The sequence below is a fragment of the Neofelis nebulosa genome, chromosome 4 (genome assembly GCF_028018385.1).
Source record: "Neofelis nebulosa isolate mNeoNeb1 chromosome 4, mNeoNeb1.pri, whole genome shotgun sequence".
Classification (NCBI taxonomy): Eukaryota; Metazoa; Chordata; class Mammalia; order Carnivora; family Felidae; genus Neofelis; species Neofelis nebulosa.
This window is the reverse complement of record NC_080785.1, coordinates 115,665,634-115,688,355: the sequence shown is the minus strand read 5'-3', so window position 1 is coordinate 115,688,355 and position 22,722 is coordinate 115,665,634. Positions and strand designations below refer to the sequence as shown.

The 22,722-nt window shown below is 43.0% G+C and overlaps 1 protein-coding gene across 9 annotated transcripts in view; it reads left to right on the top strand.

Annotated features, from left to right (window-relative positions):
- IFT122 (intraflagellar transport 122) overlaps positions 1-22,722 on the top strand; it is a 72,526-nt gene that overhangs the window by 18,151 nt on the left and 31,653 nt on the right. For 7 of the 9 annotated variants that reach the window (XR_009260695.1, XR_009260696.1, XM_058725912.1 and 4 more), the window contains 10 exons: positions 906-972; positions 1,913-2,059; positions 3,122-3,298; positions 5,279-5,354; positions 10,743-10,934; positions 11,091-11,229; positions 12,411-12,613; positions 13,888-14,025; positions 15,621-15,785; positions 18,409-18,606. Coding sequence is in view for 7 of the 9 variants with exons in the window: in XM_058725912.1 (XP_058581895.1) it covers positions 906-972; positions 1,913-2,059; positions 3,122-3,298; positions 5,279-5,354; positions 10,743-10,934; positions 11,091-11,229; positions 12,411-12,613; positions 13,888-14,025; positions 15,621-15,785; positions 18,409-18,606 (1,502 nt within the window). In the remaining 2 variants the exon portion in view is untranslated. The remainder of the gene's footprint in view (positions 1-905; positions 973-1,912; positions 2,060-3,121; positions 3,299-5,278; positions 5,355-10,742; positions 10,935-11,090; positions 11,230-12,410; positions 12,614-13,887; positions 14,026-15,620; positions 15,786-18,408; positions 18,607-22,722) is intronic. The other 2 variants (XM_058725915.1, XM_058725914.1) reach the window with 1 other exon arrangement.

The following is a 22,722-nucleotide window of genomic DNA, read 5'->3' as shown; positions in this document are numbered from 1 at the left end:
GTTGTAGGGCACTGAGCCACTAGCAGGAGGCAGTAAACCAAAAGTGGCCAGTGTGCCTTGGACAAGGCACAGTCTAGACAGGGTCATGTGCTGTTGGTGAGGCCTGAGAGAGGAAACTGATTTTTAGGAAGCATTGTTCATTACTTTGGATGCTGATTGTACCCTGGTTGTAATGTAATAGTTATGAACTGTGATGTTGCCATTTCTTTGAGTTAAACCTCTGAAATTCACCAATCTAGGGGCGCCTGGGTGGCTCAGTCGGTTGAGCGTCCGACTTCAGCTCAGGTCACGATCTCGCAGTCTGTGAGTTCGAGCCCTGCGTCGGGCTCTGGGCTGATGGCTCAGAGCCTGGAGCCTGCTTCCGATTCTGTGTCTCCCTCTCTCTCTGCCCCTCCCCCATTCATGCTCTGTCTCTCTCTGTCTCAAAAATAAATAAAACGTTAAAAAAAAAAGAAAAAAAAAAGAAATGAAATTCACCAATCTAGAAATTCACCAATCTACCTTGCTGTTTTTTCTTTTTCTTTTGAAATAATTACAGATTTGCTGTCAGTTGCAAAGATAGTAGAGTTCTACCAGGAAATGAGGCCTGGCACAACATGTGTATATAGTTCTGTCATTTCATCACGTGTGTAGATTACCATTGCCACAAAGACATTCCTTTATCTCCATCCCCCTCCTATTATCCCTAATCCCTGGCATCTGGTAACCATTAAGCTGTTCTCCATATCTGTAGAATTTTGCCATGTTGAGAATGTTATAAAATGAAAGCATATAGTACATGACTTTTTGAGATTGGCTTTTTCATACAGCATAAAGCCCTGGAAGTGTATCAATGGTTTGTTTCTTTTTATTGCTGAGTAATATTCCATCTAATCTTATCTTCCTTTATATATTTTGTGTTGAAGGCTTGTGGTCTCCTGAACAGAAGTCTGTCTCCAAACATAAATCCAGTAGCAAGATCACCTGCTGCAGGTGAGTTAAAGGCAGCTCTGAAGCTTTATATTCCCTCCTCTTCTAAACAGACTCTTAGAATCTGGTTAGGTCACACAGTGGAAAAGTTCTTGTGTGACCTAGTTGGTTTGGGCCTCTATGTTTTCTCTTTTCTTTTACTGTCTCCTTGATGGGAAGGGCCTGTGCCTTTGATCATCAAGCAAAAGAGAACTACAAGTTGCCTTCCTGTAATTATCTAGTAATAAGTCTCCTCAGCTAGAAAGTTATACTCAGTGGAGGTTTTCTGGAGGTGCGAGGCTGTCCTTGTCCAGGCAGCATGTGTGCTAAGAGAAAGCATAGGCTTTGATACTAGAGCTGGATTTAAATCCAGATTTAGTCACTGATAGGCTCTGTGACCCTAGGAGGTTCCTCATTTTACAAATAGAGATAAAAATACTCAATAGGGCTGTTGTGAAATGTGCACAAACTGAGTATAAAACAACACAGTACCTGATGCATTAAAGACTCTATAAATAGGAGCTATTCTGGCTGTGCAGATTCTGAGTGTAGCCATTCTTTCATTCAATATCTGTTAAACACCTACTTATTTGAGAAGCTAGGTATACACCAAGACACAGATTCTGTTCTTAGGTGCTCTTATAGTAGGAGGAGGTTGAAATGGTGAGTGGAGAATAGAGGCTGGCTCAGTGTTGCAAGCACAAGCTAAGGGCTTTCATGGAGGTATGTACAGAAAACCGTGGGAGCTCAGGAAAGGGTGATACTGCCTTCACATCTCACTGTCGATTTTAAAAATAAATGGGGCTTGATGTTTGGTCCTCTGATTTTTATATCAGGACCAGGATGAGCCCTTCTGTTGCTGCCTCATTAGACTATATTTTGACCAGGGCATCCTCCTCACTGGCTTTACCTTCTGTGTGTTCCTTTCCCTCTCCCCATGCCCTTTCGTTGGTTGTATGAACAGCTGGACAAATGATGGTCAGTACCTGGCTCTAGGAATGTTCAATGGGATCATCAGCATACGGAACAAAAATGGTGAGGAAAAAGTGAAGATTGAGCGGCCAGGGGGCTCCCTCTCCCCCATATGGTCCATCTGCTGGAACCCTTCAAGGTAATCTTATAGCTGTCCTCCTTCTAGGACAAATACTATTAAGAAAAAGAGCTTTCTCAGCAGGCTGAATTCTCTTCCTAAGGTGTCCCTCCATTCAAAAGCTTCTCACTCCATTTGACTGATCTGTTTTGGAACCCATTCCATTTGAATGGAATTTTTTAAGAGCCCATCTTGAGTTTTGGAATGAATCCCAGAGATTTTAGCTAAGCAGATGAACTATCTAGGCCAGCCCAAAGCATGCGCGCATGCGCGCTTGTGTGTGTGTGTGTGTGTGTGTGTGTGTGTATGTTTGTGTGTTTGTGTGTGCATATGCTACAGAAAGCCCATTTCTTTATGAATTAATAGGTCACCTGTTTGCTGTGGCTTTATTTGGGTCTTTTCCCTTTTTCATTTCTTCCCTTCAATTCTGGGCAGAACATGTGCCCACCCAATAATAAATAGCTGTTTCATGAGCCTTTTTTGCTGCCCTTGCCAAAAAAGTAAAAATTAAGTCTAGAAATGTCCTCAAAGCCTATAGTTCCACAAACAATTGGCATCTACCTTCTCAAACCTTACACACACTTTCCCTCTTCTGCCCATGTGACTTTAAGGGTAGACTAATAACTTTAGGTGCTATTTGTATAATCCTCTAATATTATTAAATTCCTGGTATCCCCCACAAAGTCCTCTGAAGTAAAGGACTTAATTGTTTACCAGCCCAATGTCATTTTATAGGTGGTACCTACTTGATTTACAAGGTTGTTTGATTCCATTGCCTTTCTTACACCAGATTATTATGCTTCTTCCTGAATAATTGTGTCCAGCCCAGGGCTGTACCATGCATATCTAATGCCTTCAAAGGCCATTAGCCTACCCCAGAGTTCCTGCTGTTTGATTTTGTGGCCATAGATGACTTTGTGGCTGCACGGTACCATTTTTAATTCATGAGAAGCAGGATGCCCAGTATACCTGGTTGCTGTCCTCTTCCGGGCAGGGTTCAGGGGCTTCTTGACAGGTTTTGAAATTATAGCTTTAGTGCAGTTCTAGGCAACATGATTGTGAACAACCACTTACTATCTACAGCCGATGGGAGAATTTCTGGATGAACAGAGAAAACGAGGATGACCAGGAAGTCATGGTCGACAGATATTTTCAGGAAATCCCTTCCACTCTGAAGTCAGCAGTGTACAGTAGTCAGGGTAGTGAGGCAGAGGAGGAAGAACCAGAGGAAGAGGACGACAGTCTCAGGGACGACAACTCGTGAGTGTGTCCTGAGGAGCAAGAGCCCCCCTCCCCCCTTGGAAGGGTCGAGGCCCCAGCATAGACCTGCCAGGCAGACACTGCTCTGAAGTTCCTTTCTAAGAGGGTTGGGGGAATTGTTGGTGAAAGCTCCCCCAGCAAGGGGGAGAGCCCACCCTTATAATTTATGTTATAAAATGATTCTTTGGGAAACTTAGGAAATACTGAAAATCTAAAGGAGAACTTTTTAAAGGTTCAACTTTTTAAAAAGGTTCAACTTTTTTGTAAAACCCTATCCGCTGAGGGAATCATTATTAGCATTTCAGTGTATTTCCCCCTCAGTCTTTCAGTGTGTTCATATGATTAAATAAATCATATCTGACTCTTTTTTTCCACTTAGCCACCATAAAGCAGTCTCTTTCTGGTAACATTAATGGTCCTTTTAAAAAGAGGATTTTTAATACCTGCATAGGATACGCTGTGTGGATGCATCATAATTCATTTAACACTTCCTCTATTACTAGACACCTTTCTTAGCCTGTTCCCATAGTGTACCTTACCTTGTATTTGACAGGACATGTATCGGAGAGGAAGCCCTTGCCTTACCCACAATCCTCACACCCAAATCCTGGCTGTCTAGGCATTCTCTCTTGTTTTTGATCGAGTTTACCTATAAGGAAAACATTGGCATACTGGAATGGGGAAACCTGGGGTAGCCAGGACATTCTGATTGGGCAAAAGTGATCTAGCTTGGGACTTTGCAAACTGTGCTCTTTGATATCTGGGGTTCCTTGGAAGAAGGAGGTGGGAGATGAGGGACAAGGAAAGGAGCAAAGGGTGGGCTTCAGGTCCCTATTTTTGCTTCAGTCAGATCGGCCCCTTTTATTGCTTGACATGAGATTTTGTCCCACTTCCAGGAATAAAAAAGAGAAAAGGGAAAAAGGAGATTGAAAACTATCAACCCAATTGATACATGTGACCTCCATAAGAAGGTTCACCATGGGCTGGGTTCCTGGACTGTGTTTGGACCTCATATGAATCCTACAGAGTTCACCTGCAGGTCCCTTCCTGTTAACATCCCTCTCCATCTTCATCTTTTTTCCCTTAGTTGTGAATTAGTGCGTACATTTGCCAGTTTGCCACCCTTGGCTATGTTTTGCCGGTGAGGCTGCACCCCGCCTTGCCTGCATATCTAATGGTGCTACCAGATGACCTCAGGCCCTGGGCTTGAAAATTAATAAACAAAGAGGAGGCGACATTAGGTGGAGTAAGACCAGGTCTCAAGGGCTGAGAATGTCTGTCTCTTGAACTAGATTCCCAAGTAGCTTGATCCCCAGCCTCAGCTGAAGAGGTTTCTCCGGTGTGCTGGTCCTACGGCCCTAGTCCCAAGGCACTGATTCTGATAGGTGGTCAGTTTCAAAGGCAATTGTTGGTCTTCAGAGAGCACACTATATTTTATTCATCTAGTCAGAAACCATTTCACCTGTTTGAGGACCCTAACTGTGAGAGAACTGATCTTTAGGTGTTGATTTTTCCCTCTTCAGGAAGCGCAAGCAAACTTCCTCTCTGTCCATTAAAACATCAGACAACCCATTGCCCTTTCATTGCAATAGATTTGCTTCTCCATCATATCCCCACATTTTATAGTACATAAATAAAAGGCACTCTTGGCTCTACAACCTTGTGCTTTCTTAGCACTGCTCTCAGGAAGCTTTGAAATGAGGGGTTTAGCTTCTTCACTGTGGCAGAGGCCCAGCACCACAGCCTATGGTAGGGCATTCAATGAAATAACAGATCCAAGAAGGATCACCTTGCCTCATCCCACTGGACTGATTGATGGGTTGGCCCATGTTACAACTTTTGGCCTCAGTATTGCTATATAACATTTGGTAATCTGACAGTCTGGCCAGGGGTTTCTTTTTCCTGTTGTTTGTTAAACCCTTGGGGCTACAGTTCTCAGGCCATGGCCCCACATAACCTCTTTTGTCTTCTGTTGATTAGAGAGGAACATAATGACATCCTGGCTGTAGCTGACTGGGGACAGAAACTATCCTTTTACCAACTGAGTGGAAAACAGGTATGTAGTTCTGTACAAACCCAGTGGGAGATACAATTGCAGTCATGCTTGTTCACTTTTAGAGGTTATATTTTTGGTAATTATACATTATTATTCTTGTTGGCTCCTGTTTATTGAACATTTACTTTGATACCAGGTACTATGCCCAGGTTTTGCATACTTTATCTCATTTAATTCTTACAAAACCCTGCAAAGTAGGTACACTGGTTATTAACTTTTTAGAAACGAGTAGACAAGACTCAGAACATGAAATAAAGATTATACCCAAATAAAGATTATACACCTCATTACTACTGAAGGTGGTGGGGATGGCTTAGGTACCACAGCCTAACAGGTGAGAAATACAGCCTGTTCAACGGAGCCTTTGTTTAGTAATATTCTTAGTCCTTAAGAGGGGTTTCAGTTATGTAGCCTAGTTTGCGGGCCATTTCTTTTCTACCTCATCATTTGTCTTTTTTTTTTTTTTCATAGTTGAGTAAAGACAAGATAAAAATAGTGAAGTGTCTTCTGAGTTTCCCATGGCTGATTTCCCCAAACCCTCACTTTAATTATCTTGTATCTAGCCCTGGACTATCTGTTCATCCACTTGATGTGTGTATATCATCATTCAACACATATTTATTGGTACATCTATTGTGTACCAGGCACTGGGCATAGGTATTGGAAGTTCTTGGGAACAAATAACCACACTACACAGAGAGAGAATGGAGTCTTGTTGCTACAGTGACAATAAAAAAGAACTTGACCTGGTGGCCAGGGCCATGGGAAATATCTTGCATGTATGTAGCACTAGAGCTCATGTTGTGGCCCAGAGTTTTTGAATGATAAGCAACCTAACTGCTGAGATAACCCACTTGGTTTGGGACAGTAAAATTGTTTCCTTAGTGGTTGTCTTTTAAATCTGGGAAGATTTAGAATTAAATATAGGATGATGAAGTAAATCAAACCTATACTTTTGTGTTGGTCTTAGGTATATATAATTTGTGTATTTTTAGCTATTTAAGTGTTTATAATGTTTAAGGGTATCTGGGTTAATGATAATAATAGCTAACATTTATTGGGTTTCAGGCATTGTATAAACTCTTTATAAGGTTAACTCTTTTAATCTTTGTAACAACTCTGTGAGGTATGTACTGTTACCACCACTTTACATGTAAGAAAGTTGAGGCACAGAGAGGTTCAATGACTGCCCAAAGTCATACAGTATAGTTAGTGCCCAAGTGTGGTTTGGAACCCAGGCAGACTGATGCTAGAATCCATACTAGAATATCTATCATATCTGTCTTGTGATGACCATTTAGAAGTTGTAATTGAGTAATCAATTTATATGTCCGATTTTAAATTGAAAGATGTAAGAAATTTTTAGTAAGTACCTAAGTAATATTGGAATGTTAAAGAGATTCATTATATTTTCTGTCTTGGGGTGGGGTGGGGGATGATTACTGATCTTCCTGAATCTATATATTTATGTCTTTATTCTTTCAGCAAATGTGGAATAATTCTTTGTTATTTCTTCAAATAATTTTTCTTTTTCATTCTCTCCTTTCCTTCTGGGTCTCCAATTACACATTAGACCTTTTGATACTGTTCTCCAGGTCATTGAGGCCCTTTTCATTTTTTAAATCTTCCCCCCCCCCCCCAACTCTGATCTGTTGCTCAGTTTTCAACTTCATTGACTCTTCTGTCATCTGTAATATTTCTGTTAAGCCCATCCAGTGAATTTTTGTTTCAGTTATTTCATTTTTCAGTTCTAGATTTTCATTTGATTCTTTTTTATTATTTGTTCATTCATTATAGATGTAGGTATATTTGCCTTTATATCCTTGGCCATAGTATAATAGCTATTTTAACATTTTTATGTGCTAATTTGTATCTGAATTATCTTGGGGTCAGTATCTACTCATTGTCTTTTCTCTTGAATATGGTTCATATTTTTCTGCTTTTTGGAATTTTGGGTTATATTCTGGACATTGTAAATGATACATCATAGGTACATCATAGGGATTAATTTCTGTCATGTTCCTCTGAGGATTATTGTGTAGTTGTTTTATTTTTTGTTTTTTGTTTTTTTAAGTTTATTTATTTTGAGAGAGAGAGAGAGAGCACGCTGTAGTTGAGCTTTTTTAAAACAGGTAGTTAACTTTGCTGGACTCAACATTCAAACTCCATCTTTCTAGTGTGAGCAGCAGCTGAAGTCTCTATTCAGCTCTTTAGCCTTGCTGGGCTGCTTGGCATCTGCCCCACATGTGTGTAGTTCAGGGAACTCCAGATATTCAACAGAGTGTATGTGCAGAATTTTGGCTCTCCCTCTGCATGTCTCTTTTCTGGGATTTCCCACCTCATTTTTAAGCTGTCATGGCTTGAAATTCTGTGCTCATCCAACAGGGTGCTGATAGGGCCTGCCCTCAGGCAAAAAGCCATTAAAAAAATGAGAAACTCACCTAGGGCCAGGCCTTTCTTCCAAATGCTCATGTGTCTTCAGTTTTTGTCTGCTTCTGGTTGCTCTGTAGTGCCTTCAGGTGGTTGTAATTTATAGCTGGTTCAGCATTTATAGTTGTTACCTGCAGGAGAGTTGGCCTAGTGGGAACTAGTGAGCCATTACCAGAAGCTGCAAACCTTCTATGTCATGACTCATAAGATTTTTTTAGTTTTCTTACTATCATTTACTATCATTACTGTAAGTGCTAGGGGATTTACTATCATTATATAAGTGCTAGGGGAATTTTGGTGTTAGGCATTTGAAATTTTTATAAAGGAAAATTGAATATATAAAATTAATAATTACAATTTATTAATTAAAAACAATTTTTTAACATTCATTTTTGAGAGACAGAGACAGAGTGTGAGTGGGGAAGGGGCAGAGAGAGAGGGAGACACAGAATCTGAAGCAGGCTCCAGGCTCTGAGCTCTCAGCCCAGAGCCCGACATGGGGCTCAAACCCACAAACCATGAGATCATGACCTGAGCCAAAGTCAGATGCTTAACCAACTAAGCCACCCAGGTGCCCCAAAATTATTGCAATTTAAATTAGTTTAAGGGAATCAACTAAAATCCCTTAAACTAAGGGATTTTAAAATCTGTTCAAAATTTAATTCAGTAAATGATAATCAGAGGCCCCTTTTCAATTAGTTGTTTACTTTTGCTAGACTTATAAATAGAAAATATTTGTAAATTGAACTTAAAAACTTAATGAAGAACCAGGTTTTTAGGATTATTTCTTTAATAAACTGTTAGTTGTTGTGAGGGTTTTTTTGTTTTTTTTTTGACTATTAGTTTAACAATGGTAATCATAAATAGTCTTTTTATTTACAAAAAGCACCCTCAGGGCAGCAAAAAACTCCAGTGACAATAAGGAGCTTGGGTTTTAACAGGTTAAAAGGGGAGAGAGGACATCAAATTAAACCTATAACTACAGAGCATTGAGAGCAGTGCTGTGGGGGAGGTGAGCACAGGGCCATGGGAGCACAAAGGAGGGAGCACCCTTGGGTAGGGTGAAGAGATAGGGGATGTTTTTTGTAGGAGATGACACCTGGTGGAGAGAGAGAGAGGGAGGATAGTTCTGGCTGGGGTGGTGGTGGAGAATAGCACTTGTGAGGACATGAAGGTCTGAAAGAGCATGGTCTGCTTGGCAAACTATAAGATGTTTGTCTTGGCCAAGGGAGCTGAGCTCAGGAGCTTGACCTTCATCCTAAAAGCTAAGGGGACAGTACCAAAACTGAAAGACAACTCATAGAATTGGAGAAAATTTTTACAAATCATATATCTAATAAGGGACATATATCTGGAATATACAAAGAATTCTTACAACTCAGTAATAAAAAGACAACCCAATTAAAAACTGGAAAAAGGATTTGAATAGAGATTTCTCCAAACAAGATATACATGTGGCCAAATAAGCACATGAAAAGGTCCTTAACATCATTAGACATCAGGGAAATGCAAATCAAAATCATACCCACTGGGCTGGAAAAATTGGAACCCTTACATACTACTGCTATGAATATAAAATGTTACGGTCACTTTGAAAAATACGGCAGTTCCTCAGAAGGTTAAACATAAAGTTACCAGCTGATCCAGCAATTTCACTCCTGGATATATGTATCCATAAGAGATGAAAACATGTCTGCATAAAAACTTGTACACAAATATCCATAGCACCATTATTCATAATAGTCAAAAATTACACATGGCCATTAACTGATGAATAGATAATAAAATGTGGTATATTCATGTAATGGATTCCATGTAATGGAATATTATTCAGCAAAGAAAAAGAATGAAGTACTGATACACGCTACAATATGGATGAGTTGGTCACAAAAGGCCACAAATTGTGTGATCCAATTCATAAATTGTGAGATCCCATCTCCCATTTGGAGATTTGTGAAATCTGCAAAGTAGGCAGAACTATAGACACAGAAAGTAGATTAGTGGTTGACAGAGGAGGGAGAGAAAAGAGAATTGAGATCAACAGCTACCAGGTATGTGGTTTCTTTTTGGGGTGATAGAAATGTTCTGAATTAGTGATGCTGTTTGCATAATTAACTGCACGCTTTTTTTTAATGTATATTTACTTTGAGAGAATGCACACACATGTGTACACCATATGCGTGCACACACACACATACAGGTGAGCAAGCAGGGGAGGGGCAGAGAGAGGGAGAGAGAGAATCCCAAGCAGGCTTTGCACTGACACAGGGAGCCTGAGCCAAAATCAAGAGTCGAATGCTCAACCAACTGAACCACCCAGGCATCCCAATTATACACTTGAAGTGGGTGAATTGTATGGTATATGAGTTATACCTCAGTAAGGTTGTTATAAAGAGAAGTATGATGGGTGTAGTTTCAGAATAGAGGACAGTTTTTTAAACCAGATGAATTTAGCTTTATGAAATACTTAAGAAGAAGAAGGAGAAGGAGAAGAAGAAGAAGAAGGAAGGAAGGGAGGGAGGGAGGGAGGGAGGGAGGGAGGAAGGAAGGAAGGAAGGAAGGAAGGAAGGAAGGAAGGAAGGACGGACCTGAGGGGAACCATTGAAATCCTTGCAAAGGCTGTGTGTGGAGGAGGCCTGTGGGAGAAAGTCCCAGTGGGAGGAGGGTCCAGATTGGCTGAGGAGCTAAGATACACACCTTGAGCACCTAGTGGGACTCCGGGAGATAACTGCCAACTCAAGCAGTGGAGGATTCAGCTGTGTGGAGGGGAGAAGTAGGGTGCTCCAGAGGAGGCTGGCCTGTGTTCATGATGGAATCACACAGGAGTTAACTCTGGCCAGCTTGCCCTTGTCTTCTTGACTCCCCCCATTAAAGTCATTAGGAAAAGCCCTTAATTGTATTGTGAATAGTATGGATTTAGGAGTGGTTTTTCCCTTGGTGTGTGTTCTCTTTCCTCAGATTGGGAAGGATCGGTCACTGAACTTTGACCCCTGCTGCCTCAGCTACTTTACTAAAGGGGAGTACATTTTGCTGGGAGGGTCGGACAAACAAGTATCCCTTTTCACCAAGGACGGAGTACGGCTTGGGACTGTTGGGGAGCAGAACTCCTGGGTGTGGACATGTAAAGTGAAACCTGACTCCAACTACGTGGTAAGAAGAAGTCCATTCTGTTGGGCTGTTGCCTGACTAGGCACAGACATCAGCCATGTTTAGCCAGTCAGATCCTTGACATTTGCTCCTGACAAATGGGAGGGCAGACTCTTTCTCCAGAGAGAGCTGGGAATTGACAACTCTCTTTCCCTACAGGTGGTAGGCTGCCAAGATGGCACCATTTCCTTCTACCAGCTTATTTTCAGTACTGTCCACGGTCTCTACAAGGACCGGTATGCCTACAGGGATAGCATGACTGATGTCATCGTGCAGCACCTGATCACTGAGCAGAAAGGTAAAAGGCAGACTTTGGGAAGAGGGATAGGTTGAGAGGACTGCTGACAGAGCAAGTAAAATGATAGGAAATGTTCCTCCTCAGTCTTTTGGAAACACATTGGACTACTGGTTCTTCTTTTGTTTTTTTCTGAGGGTAAGGGGAGGATGTACATGTCTTTGAGAATCTAAAGAAAGCAATAAACCCTCTGTCTCAAAAAAAAAAAAAGGCACAGACTCAACATAATTTTGCTGCTGCCAATTCCAAGGGGGACGTGGACTTCTTGACTAAGGGAAGGATAATGTATGACACATCAGAGCCAAGGTGGCTGAGCTGCATCAGTCTTTGTGGATGTGTATCCTCTCTGGTGTGGATATACTGGAATGCTTCTCTCTCACCTTCATCTCCACTTGCCTCCTGGTGGGTCCTTACCCCAGAGGTAAGCAGGGATAATGGGTCATCACACGCTTAGAAGATCTGGGTTCCAGGCCTAGCACAGTCAGTCTGAACCTCAGCCTCCTCCGCTGTCCACCCAGTAGCCATGCTGATTAAATGGGCTAAGGATCCACTTATTTCAGATGTATTCATATACAGATGTTTGGCCACAGCACACTGCCTGGTGCCTGTGTGTGGGTATGCACACTGAGGGTTGTCTTACAGATTCAGTGGCATCCTCTGGTTCCCATCTGGGAGCACCTCTGTTTGAAGATTCCAGCTGTGCTGGTGAGGGTATAGCTACTTGGGCAGTTCCCCAGTTTCCCTTATTGGGGACACTTTCTCCACCTGGTCTGCAGTTAGAGTGTGAGAGCCTAGTGTATACAGAAACTACATGCATTTCCCTGTTATTGTGGGTGGTGGGTGGGGAGTGGCCAGAGATGTGGGTATTTATTCAGATGGACTTCTGATCATCAGGGGCTGTTAATGCTGTGCAGAGGAGTTTTAAACTTATATTCAGTAAGTGATGGTAATGCTAAGAATTTTACTTTCCGTACTCAGGTGTAAGCTTTGGACCACAAAGATTGTATACGATTTTGGATTCCCATATTTAGTAGAGCTGATTGTACATATTAGACAGTCTGTAAAGATTTTTTTTTTTGATGAAAGTGTCTCCTTTAATTGCCATTAAATGATAGCTTTTAATTTCTCTGCCTTCTACCTTACTTAATGTCATGCTAGAGCTGGAATTTTTTTTTCTTTGACAGTTCGGATTAAATGCAAAGAGCTTGTCAAGAAAATTGCCATCTACAAAAATCGATTAGCTATCCAACTGCCAGAGAAAATCCTCATCTATGAGTTATATTCAGACGACTCGTCAGACATGCATTATCGGGTGAAGGAGAGGATTGTCAAGAAGTTTGAATGCAACCTCCTGGTGGTGTGTGCCGATCACATCATCCTCTGCCAGGTGGGCACCAGGTTGGAGGAATCAGGCTGAATCTTCTTCATGTTTCCTCTAAGGATAGGGTACCCAACTCATTGTTTTAAAGTTGGACACCAAGAAAGTCCCTTTCCCTCAAACTCAGTAGCTGTTCATTGCTTTCATTTTATTGACATCTAGAGGAGTTGGACTCTACCGGAAAGTCATGGACCATAACTAGGAAAATACCTTTTTGTATTGCAAAGCACTTTGTTATACTAGGATCATACATATTTTAATGACTTAAAGCATATACTGATAGAAATGATCAATTTTTTGGTAAATATATGTAATATATATATTACATGTATATTTTACTATCTGTTAAACAAAAATATTTATGATATCAAGTCAAAAATAGTAAAGGAAGTTTTACTTTTTGAGAGATTTTTTTCACAGAAAAAAATTTTTCAACTTAGAGCTTCCTAGAAAATGTCTAAGTCAATGCCAGGAGAAGTTTGGAAAGACTTTGAGATAAGGCCAGCCCAGCATCTTTCTTGGAAGTAGAGGTAGATTTGGATTCATAAAAGTAGGCCTGTTGGAAGTGATAAAGTTTTAAGAAATCCTTTAGCAATCACTGTATGTATGGGCACCTGGGTGGCTCAGTCAGTTAAGTGTCTGACTCTTGGTTTTGGCTCAGGTCATGATCTCACAGCTTTGTGGGTTCAAGCCCTGCATCAGGCTCTGTGCTGACAGCATGGAACCTGCTTGGGATTCTCTCTCTCTCTCTCTCTCTCTCTCTCTCTCTCTTTCTCTCTTTCTCTCTTTCTCTCTTTCTCTCTTTCTCTCTCTCCCTCCCTTCCTCCCTCCCCCTCTCCCTCTCCCTCTCCCTCTCCCTCTCTCTCTCTCTCTCTTTGCCTCTCTCCCTCTCTCTCTGCCCCTCCTCAACTCACACTGTGTCTCTCTCAAAATAAATAAACTTAAAAACCACTGTATGTAAAATACAATTAAAATCTCTCTTATGTCTAGAACTAAAAGCAGTTTTGAGGTGCAACAAGTTATAGGATAGATATGGCAAAAAGATATGCTTTTGGATGCTGCCTTTGGCTGTGGCTGCCTAGAGGTCTGCACAGAAGATGTGAGGCTGAGCTGGGCTCTGTGGTGAAGGCTGTGTGAAGGATTAACGAACAATGCCAGTCATGGGGACTAGATCCAATAGACCCTGAGGTATTTTTCATCCCTCACACGCAGAACACCTCCTGGGGAGGGCTGGGAACACTTACTCTGTCAAATATCCATGCAGAACTGGGTTTGCTTTCTAGGAGAAACGGCTACAGTGCCTGTCCTTCAGTGGAGTGAAGGAGCGGGAGTGGCAGATGGAGTCTCTTATTCGCTATATCAAGGTGATTGGTGGCCCTCCAGGAAGGGAAGGTCTGTTAGTAGGCCTGAAGAATGGACAGGTGAGTGTTCTCATGTGTCTCCCATCAGGCTGATAATCTGTGTGCCGACACAGGGACCAGTCTCATTACGACCCTGAATGGTTTCTTGGGGCAGGAAAAAGGGTGTCCCCCACCCCACATTTGCCATAGGCACATTGGAGGGCAACCCAGATTTTCATGTTTTGAGAACAGCTTCAGGCCAAAGACTTCTAGCATGCGTATCCTGGCAGGGTTGGCACTGTGGCCTCTGGGCTTCCTGTAGAGTGGATTAGTGGGTTTAAGGGCATCCAGAAGGTGGGAGATTTGTTAGAGGTGCAGTTTCAGTGGCTTGCTAAGGAGGGAGGCATAGCTCATTCTTAGGTGAGATCCCTATTAGGGCAATGAATGGATTAAGGCAGTGAGTTTCAGCTTGTGTCTTAGAGGGTACTGGTCTTCAGGCAATTATTACTAGATATTGTAAGAAAACTGGGCCCTTTGCTCATATAGATGTGGAAAATCTAGGTTATACAAAGTTAAACAGATTTGTGTGTGTGTTCTTTGCTCAAAATAAGAAAAGTTCTAAGTGGGCTACATGGAAATTTGAAAGTGAAAATATAACCGCATTAGCCTGAGAGCCAAGCTGTCTAGCAGATGGCTTGTGGCTGAGGCTTATCAGGCCTTTCCTGGGGACAGAAGTCATGAAGTATGAATTAGTGCGGGCTGCAGGGTAGCAATACCAAAGGGTGGAAAGTCTGCTTCTTTCTCACGGTCAGCTGTCACTTCCATTGTGAGACCTGAGAACATGGATTTTGGGGGCAGGTCAACCTGGGGTCATGTTTGTGCTTAGCTGCTTACTGGCTGTATGACCCTAGGCAGGTCACATTGCCACTCTGAGACTGAGGTTTTACAAATCAGGATAATGCTTCATGTTGCATAAGGCTGTCAAAAATAGTCAATAACTGATAGCTGTCATCATCCTTATCATCATCATCATCATCATCATTATCATCATCATTATTTTGCTGTAGTTACACCAGATGTCTTGTCAGTGTTTAAAGTAGCCTCTTCCTGGGGCACCTAGGTGGCTCAGTCATTAAGCGTCCGGCTTCGGCTCAGGTCATGATCTCACAATTCGTGAGTTCGAGCCCTGCGTCAGGCTCTGTGCTGACAGCTCAGAGTCTCAAGCCTGCTTCAGATTCTGTGTGTCCCTCTCTCTCTGACCCTTCCCCATTCATGCTCTGTCTCTCTCTGTCTCAAAAATAAAAAATAAAAACATTAAAAAAATAAAATAAAAAAATAAAGTAGCCTCTTCCTGTGTTAGTGTGACTCACATCTCCCAACTCTGAAGTTTGGGTAGTGTTATTAACAAATCCCCGTCAAGCAGACATTTAAGAGAGTTTCTTGCATCTTGGGGCTTGTCATTACTTTGGCAACCTCTGAGGAACTGTACTTCTGGTTTCCTAAGGATAAGTCCCCGCTCCCTTCTTTTGATGAGTTCTTTTCTCTGCACAGAGCCTCTGTTGAAGTTAGTGGGAGTTGTTCTTGTAGAACACATGGGATTCCAGTACCTGGCAGAGTTCCAGAGTCTTGTTGCCATGGTAACTCACTTTTTTTTTTTCTCTCTGAAATTTTGCCAGATCCTAAAGATCTTTGTGGACAATCTCTTTGCCATCGTCTTGCTAAAGCAGGCCACAGCTGTGCGCTGTTTGGACATGAGTGCCTCCCGTAAGAAGCTGGCCGTGGTGGATGAAAATGACATGTGCCTGGTGTATGACATCCATACCAAAGAGTTGCTTTTTCAGGTGAAATCCCAGAGTTTCCATGACATGGTCCTTTGACTTCTTTTTTAGCTTCCTAGTTCCTGCAGGAGGTGCTCACGCTCTGGCTCCCAGGCAGATCTCTGGGAGGAGTGGTGACATGGAGGGGTATAGGCTTTGAGCAGGGGTGCAGAGCCCAAGTGGCCCCAGGGCACAGCCCACCCCCTCCCACACATGAGCTGCAGGAGCTGGAAAAAGTCTCTTTGAACTTTGGTTTCCTCACAGATAAGATGAGCAAGTAACACTTTTCTTTCTGTGAACAGTAAAGAAATAATAATAAATATCAGTGGGGCATGTGATAGGGTCTCAGTGTATTGTTCAATGAGATGATGATTCTTTTGCAAAAGGGCTTCTCACCTATTGGAGATATGCCTGTATCTATGAGTGACCTAAGACGTAGTAAAGAAATAGGACAAGTTTTGTCATCTGAAAGAAGGGAAGGCATGGGGGAAGCCCTCCCTTCTATTTATTTCACAAAGATGCTATAAGAGCCAGCAAAATGTGAACTGTTTGGGGGCATAGGCATTGTTTACATACCATTTGGTCCTGTGGCCGGTGGAAGTGTGTCACTGGAGAAGAGAGCCCAAAGGCTTCATGCCCACCACCTGGCTGGCATTCTGCCAGACTCAGTGCCACTCTTTGCCTGTATAGGGCTTTATAAGAGGTCAGGGCCCATTTGCCTGAAGCAAGCTTCCCCTAAAGCTGACTGGCTTCTTCAGCCTCAAGTCTCCCAGTGTTAATTGGCAGATTGAGGTCCCCTTCTCAGGGCTCTTCTTTGTCCCTGGGAGCAGAATCAGCAGGACAGGGATGTTAGAGTGTAGGGAGCTGCCTCAGTCAGTTAGAAGGGGCCACCTGGCTACTGCTAGCCCAAGGTGGTTCCAGTAGATAACAACTCATTTATATCACTGTGGAGGCAGAGTGGTTAAGGGGAAAGAAAGAGCATAGGCTTTGTCTTCAGACAGACTTGGGCTCCAGTCCTACCCTCACCACTTACAGTGTGATCTCAAGCAAGTTAGCACAGTTCATTGAACCTGAATTTTTTATTCTCTCTGAAATTGAACTTGTAATTGCCCCCTCACAGAATTGTTACAGTACTAAACAAGAGACTACAGTAAGTAGCTCAGTGCCTTACAAAACATGGCCCTAAATGTTACTTTTCCTCTCTTCAGCCTCAACACTAACTCCTGTAGGTAGGTTAGCAGGCCTCCAGTTGTGAATCTGTGTCTGAGCCTAGAACCATATAGGAATGGAAGGGTGTGTGTCCTTCCCCATCTCCACTGAAGGTTCTGTAGTAGCTAGGGAGGGTAATTCTCAGACCTTGTCAGGAGATATAAGCATTCCCAACTATCTTTTTTTCTCTCCACTGCCCCTGCCCCCTGAAAATTAAAACAGCTCTATTGTTTTTGCTTAGTATAAAAGTAATCCATGCTCATTATAAAAGATTCAGACATTGTAAAAGATTCTAGGCAGAAAGGTATGAACATCTGCTCCCTGGGGCTCCATTGCTAAGCAGAAAACGTATAGGAGAGGGAGTGCCCCCCAGGGTGACTGTATTTCTACAGCATGAGAATTGTAAATGCAGAGATGATATATTATTTTATAATGTAAAAATAAGTTTTTTTCCTTATTATAAAAAATAATAGATGTTTATGATCAAAAGAGAATTTCAGGCAAACAAAAAACATAACAAATGAAAAAGCACCCACAATTCCACCTACCCCAAAACAATCACTGTTAATTCTTTGAAACATATCCTTTTATTTATTTTTGTTTGCTTGTTTTATTTTTGTTTTTACTTAGAGTTAGAGAGCACACACACACTGGAAAGGGGCAGGGAGAGGGAGAGAGAGAATCTTAAGCAGGTGCCACACTCAGTGTGGAGCCCAACACAAGGCTCTATCTCATGACCACAGGATCATGACTGTGAGATCATGACCTGAGCAGAAGTCAAGAGTCAGGCACTCAAGCAATTGAGTCACCCAGGCACCCTTGCTTGTTTATTTTAGAGAGAGAGAAAGCAGGTGCACATGTGGGTTGGGGAGAGGGAGAGAGGGAAAGAGGAAGGGAAAGAAAGAGAGAGAGAGAGAGAGAGAGAGAGAGAGAGAGAGAGAGAGAGAGAGAACCCCAAGCAGGTTCCATGCTTAGCACGGAGCCTGACGCAGGGCTCAATCCCATGACTGTGGAATCATGACATGAGCTGAAATCAAGAGTCCGATGCTCAACTGACTGAGCCACCCAGGAGCCCTGGAACATATCCCTTTAAATCTTCTGTGTATAGCTGTGTGTACTTATTCTGTAACAGAAGTAAAGCCACTTTGCTCATTCTCTCAGTAGGTAATGATTAATATTTGGGATAATAATACTTTTTTTTCAAAAGTAATGCTTGTTTATTAAAAAAATTCCAACATAAACAAGTGCATAGAGGCATAGAGGATTTTGCTTCTATGCTTCTATCCTTTTCTTCTGCTTCCCTTTTCCTCCCTTTTCCCCCATCCCACTCTTAGCAATTTAGTTTGATTCAGGCTTTAAAAAGTGCCTAGCTGAATGCAGGAATGGTGGCAAAGGCCAGGGTGGTTGTCAAAGGATCCTTACTATTCCTGTTCTTCAGGAGCCAAATGCCAACAGCGTGGCCTGGAACACCCAGTGTGAGGACATGCTCTGCTTCTCGGGAGGAGGCTACCTTAACATCAAAGCCAGCACCTTCCCTGTGCACCAGCAGAAGCTACAGGGCTTTGTGGTTGGTTACCATGGCTCCAAGATCTTCTGCCTCCATGTCTTCTCCATGTCGGCCGTGGAGGTGCCACAGGTAACCAGGGTGCTTGTCAGCTCTCAGCCGTGGCAGGGCAGACAAGACCCAGGAAGCCAGGCTACGCATTTGTGTATTGGGTGGGGGATGGATGGTGAGGAGAGAGGGAAGAGAGAGGAGTTGCAGTTATGATGTCATGGAAGGTACTCTGGACGAGAACCTGAAACTCTGTCTCTACCTTATACAACCTGTGTGTCTTTGGACAAACAGCTCCACCCTATTGAGCCTCCAATTCTTTCTGGTCTCCCTTTCCTGGTTGGGACAGGGAGGGGTATTCAGGGTTGTCTGTCTGCAGACAGAGTCTGTTTCACTGAGGGCCGTGCATGGGGCAGAGGGGAGCAAGCCAGCAAAGCTGGGAGTCTAGCTGGGTATATGCGCAGATGTGTGAGCATGGTAGTGTGTGTGAGGGAAAGAGAATGTGGGTCGGATGGAGGGGCGGGGCGCTGAGGTGTGTGAGCCAAGAAGGGAGCATGGGACTATGCACAAGTCTCTCAAACTAGGAGGAGGCCAGAACAGAAATGGGGACCTGGAGCCACAAACAGGAGGACAGAAACACAGGAGGGCAGAGATTGACAACCTAAGTCTGGTCTGGCCTAATCCCAGCTGTCCAGGCTGCCTGTCTGCTCTGTGAGTGAATCATGCCCATTGTAGAAATGCCCTAAAATAGAGGCAAGCATGAAGGAAAGACTTAGCTCTCAGAATCCCATCCTTAAGAGAATCACTCTTAAATGTCTTAGAACATATCCACCCAGGCTTTTTCTATATGTATATGTAATATATGCAGGACATACAATTAGGAGTATATAATTTTATATGAACATTGTAAACAAAAGTGGAATCTACTGTAAATATTATAAATCTAATCGATGAAACCTCAGATTTGCTGTTCTTCCTTTACTGAATGTGGACTATAAAAGAGAGAGATTTTTAGTCATCTTCCTTTATCATTATCTTCCAATTTAACCTAACATTTACATATTGCCGGCCCATCACTATATGAATTATTGCCTGTCAGCTAGCAGTGTGGCTTTTTCTCTCAGCAGTCTACTGGAAACATGGCTCCACATCAATAAATATACTTTCCTAGCATTTTTAAAATACTAAGATGACTGTAGATTTACTTATGGTTATAAGAAACCATACAGAGATCCCTTGTACAACTTGCCCAGTTTCCCCACTGGTAGCAGTCTGCAAAACTATAGTACACATGTATTACCTGGATAGGTTCATGTGTCTCCCACCACCAACCCATGAGATCTCTAATGTTGGACTGCCTTTTCTTTCTTTTTTTTTTTTTTTAATGTTTATTTATTTTTGAAGGAGAGAGAGACAGAACACGAGTGGGGGAGGGGCAGAGAGAGAGGGAGATACAGAATCTGAAGCAGGCTATAGGTTGCAAGCTGTCAGCACAGAGTCTGGTGCAGGGCTCCAAGTCACAAATTGTGAGATCATGACCTGAGCTGAACTCAGATGCTTAACTGACTGAGCCACCCAGGTGCCCCATGGGCTGCCCTTTTGTTATAACCATTCCTGCCTCCCTGCTGTCCCCACCCCCACATTGTTTTTAATGACTGCTTTTTGTCCTATCACATGGATGTTCCTTCCACATCTTACACAGCCACTATCTTTTGTTGGACATTTACACTGCTTACAGCTTTTTTGCTATTGTTGATAGCATCTTTCTTGCTAAGTCTTTGTACCTGTCCCAACTTAGCTCTTCAGTATGAATTCCTTGAAGTCAAATTGCTAGGTAAAACGCCACATACATTTGAAAGATTTTTAGACACATTTCTAGATTGCCATTCAGAGAGACTGCATCAGTCTGTGTTTGCCCTCCACACACACGTGCCCTACTCACTGTCCCCGGCTCAACTTCTTTATTTTTTTTTTTTTTTGGGTGAGGGTGGAGGGCATGATACCATTTTATTGAGGGGCTTCAGAGGATGGTCAAAGGGCTGGCAGGACAGTGAGATCCTATGTCCTCAGCCTGGCCAAGATCTCCCCACCTTTATAGTCACCAAAATCCTGGCCTGGCTTCTTACAAAGGGTGGGGCTGGAGTCCACTTCTTCCTCTAAGTTGTTGATACCCTTGCTACTCATTATGCAGAAATTATTAGTGCCTGACACAGAGCAGTTATTTGGTAAACATTAATGGAATTCAGATTTGAGGTAAAGGAAAGAGAAAGAAAGGAAGGAGAGAGGTGGGTGGAAGTGGCGTCAGGAGGAGGGGCAAGAATAGCCCCTACTGGACTGTTTCCTAATAGTCCTCATCTGCCCCCCATCCCAGATCCATGCACCACATCCACCAGAAACCTAGTCTTTCTTAATCATGCCAAACACACTATGTTGACTGAAAGTTTTTCTCCCAAGACTGCCATCCCAACCTCAAAGATAAATGCAGTTTGCTGCTCCTTGACTTTGGCTGACCAAGAAGAGCCAAAAGGGGGGCCTGGGGCTTCCTCTGCCAAGCCCTTAAGATTCAGAAGTCAGAGTCATCCCTCCCTCACCCCCCCCCCCCAGCCCCCCATGGCTTCACCAAGGCCATCCTGCTGATGCAGCAGGTCAGAACTGCCAAGGGTTAGGAAAGGCAGCCTCAAGACAAAGGCTATTTATCTGTTGCCTCTGCCTCCAGCCATCCTGTGGTTTTGGCCTAGAAAGGAGGGAGAAAGCATCAGACCACTCTGGGGATTTCTGGTTTCCTTTCGAAATTTACATCATCTTGTGCAAGAACTGGTTTGTTAGTGCTGCCAAGTAGGGCGGCAAGCCCTTGTCAGGCTTCTTGGGGTGAGTGGTGACTTCATGCTTGGAATGCAATAGTGAGATAAAGTAGAACTCAGAGGGCATTTGTTCAGTTAGGATATTTTTAAAATTCCCACTCTCAGATTGTACTTCCCAAGCAAGCCCGAATGTTAATCATTCATCGTCTCCTCGATTCTCATGTGCCTGTTGTGTCCTCATGGGGTATTCAACATGGTGAGAAGTGTGCAGTTTAGGGGAAAGAACACTGGCTTTGAGTTCTGACTTTGCTGCCCGAACCAGCTGGGATCTTGAGCAACTCCTTTCACTCTTTGGAGCCTCACTTTTTATGCAGTGGGGTTAATATACCTGTTTTATGGGTTTTGTCTGGCCCAGTCCTATTGTTATTGTTATTAGCAATCTTAAAGTACAAATGCTATGAAACAGAACTAAATTGGAACAGGGTGCTCACTAAGGAGTTTAGAAAGGAAAGCTCATTGTGCACAGGGAGTGTGGAAAGCTTCCAAGAGGTGGTGACACTTGATCTGAGCCCTGAAAGGTCTGGGAACATAGAGAGGAGCAGCAAGGGTGTTTCAGAGAGAAAGGTAGAGGTAGGAACAAGTCTGGAGAGTTGGGGAGATGGCGAGGAGCTGGTGCTGAGAAAATACAGTGGATGTACTGATCATGTCCTGTTTGCCCATAGTAGTCTGTGAGCTGGGCAGGGCATCTAAACAGAAGTTAATCAGTTTACCCAAAAAAGCACCCAGCTAGGATGTGACTGAGCCAGGCCTGGCTTCTGGCTCAGCTGCTCCCCTGTCCATACCCCTTTACCCCTCTAAAGGAAGGAAAGGTAGACAGAATGGTATGATAGAAAAGATGAGCACTCCTAAACAGCCACATCTTGCTGTCAGAGGGCAGAATGGCTTAAAAAGAAAAAGAGAAAAAAAAAAAAGCTTTAACTCTGAAGCTAAAAAATGAGACAGGAAAGTTCAAAGATAAAGGCCCCAAATGGAGAAAACAGCACTTCCAGCTCCACATTTGAGAACCATTAGCATGAGGTACTGGCTGATTAATCTCTACTGCCCCAGAGAGATTCAGTTCCCTTCAGCACACTGGCTTAAAACAAGGGCAGGGCCTTCTTATTCAGGACGCCAGATCCAGCTCAGACTTGTTCTTGTGTGCACACATTCATGTACCCCACATCCAAGAGCCAGGAAAGTGCTCTTCCTTGTGTTTTCCTTGTGCCACTTATGTGTCCTCAGACTGTAATCAGAGAGTGATAATAACCTGCAACACAGACCTGTTGGGACAGATGCAAAAGCAATGTGTAAACCTAAGAAGAGAAATTATTAGGAACCATTCACAGGTATCACAGTGAGG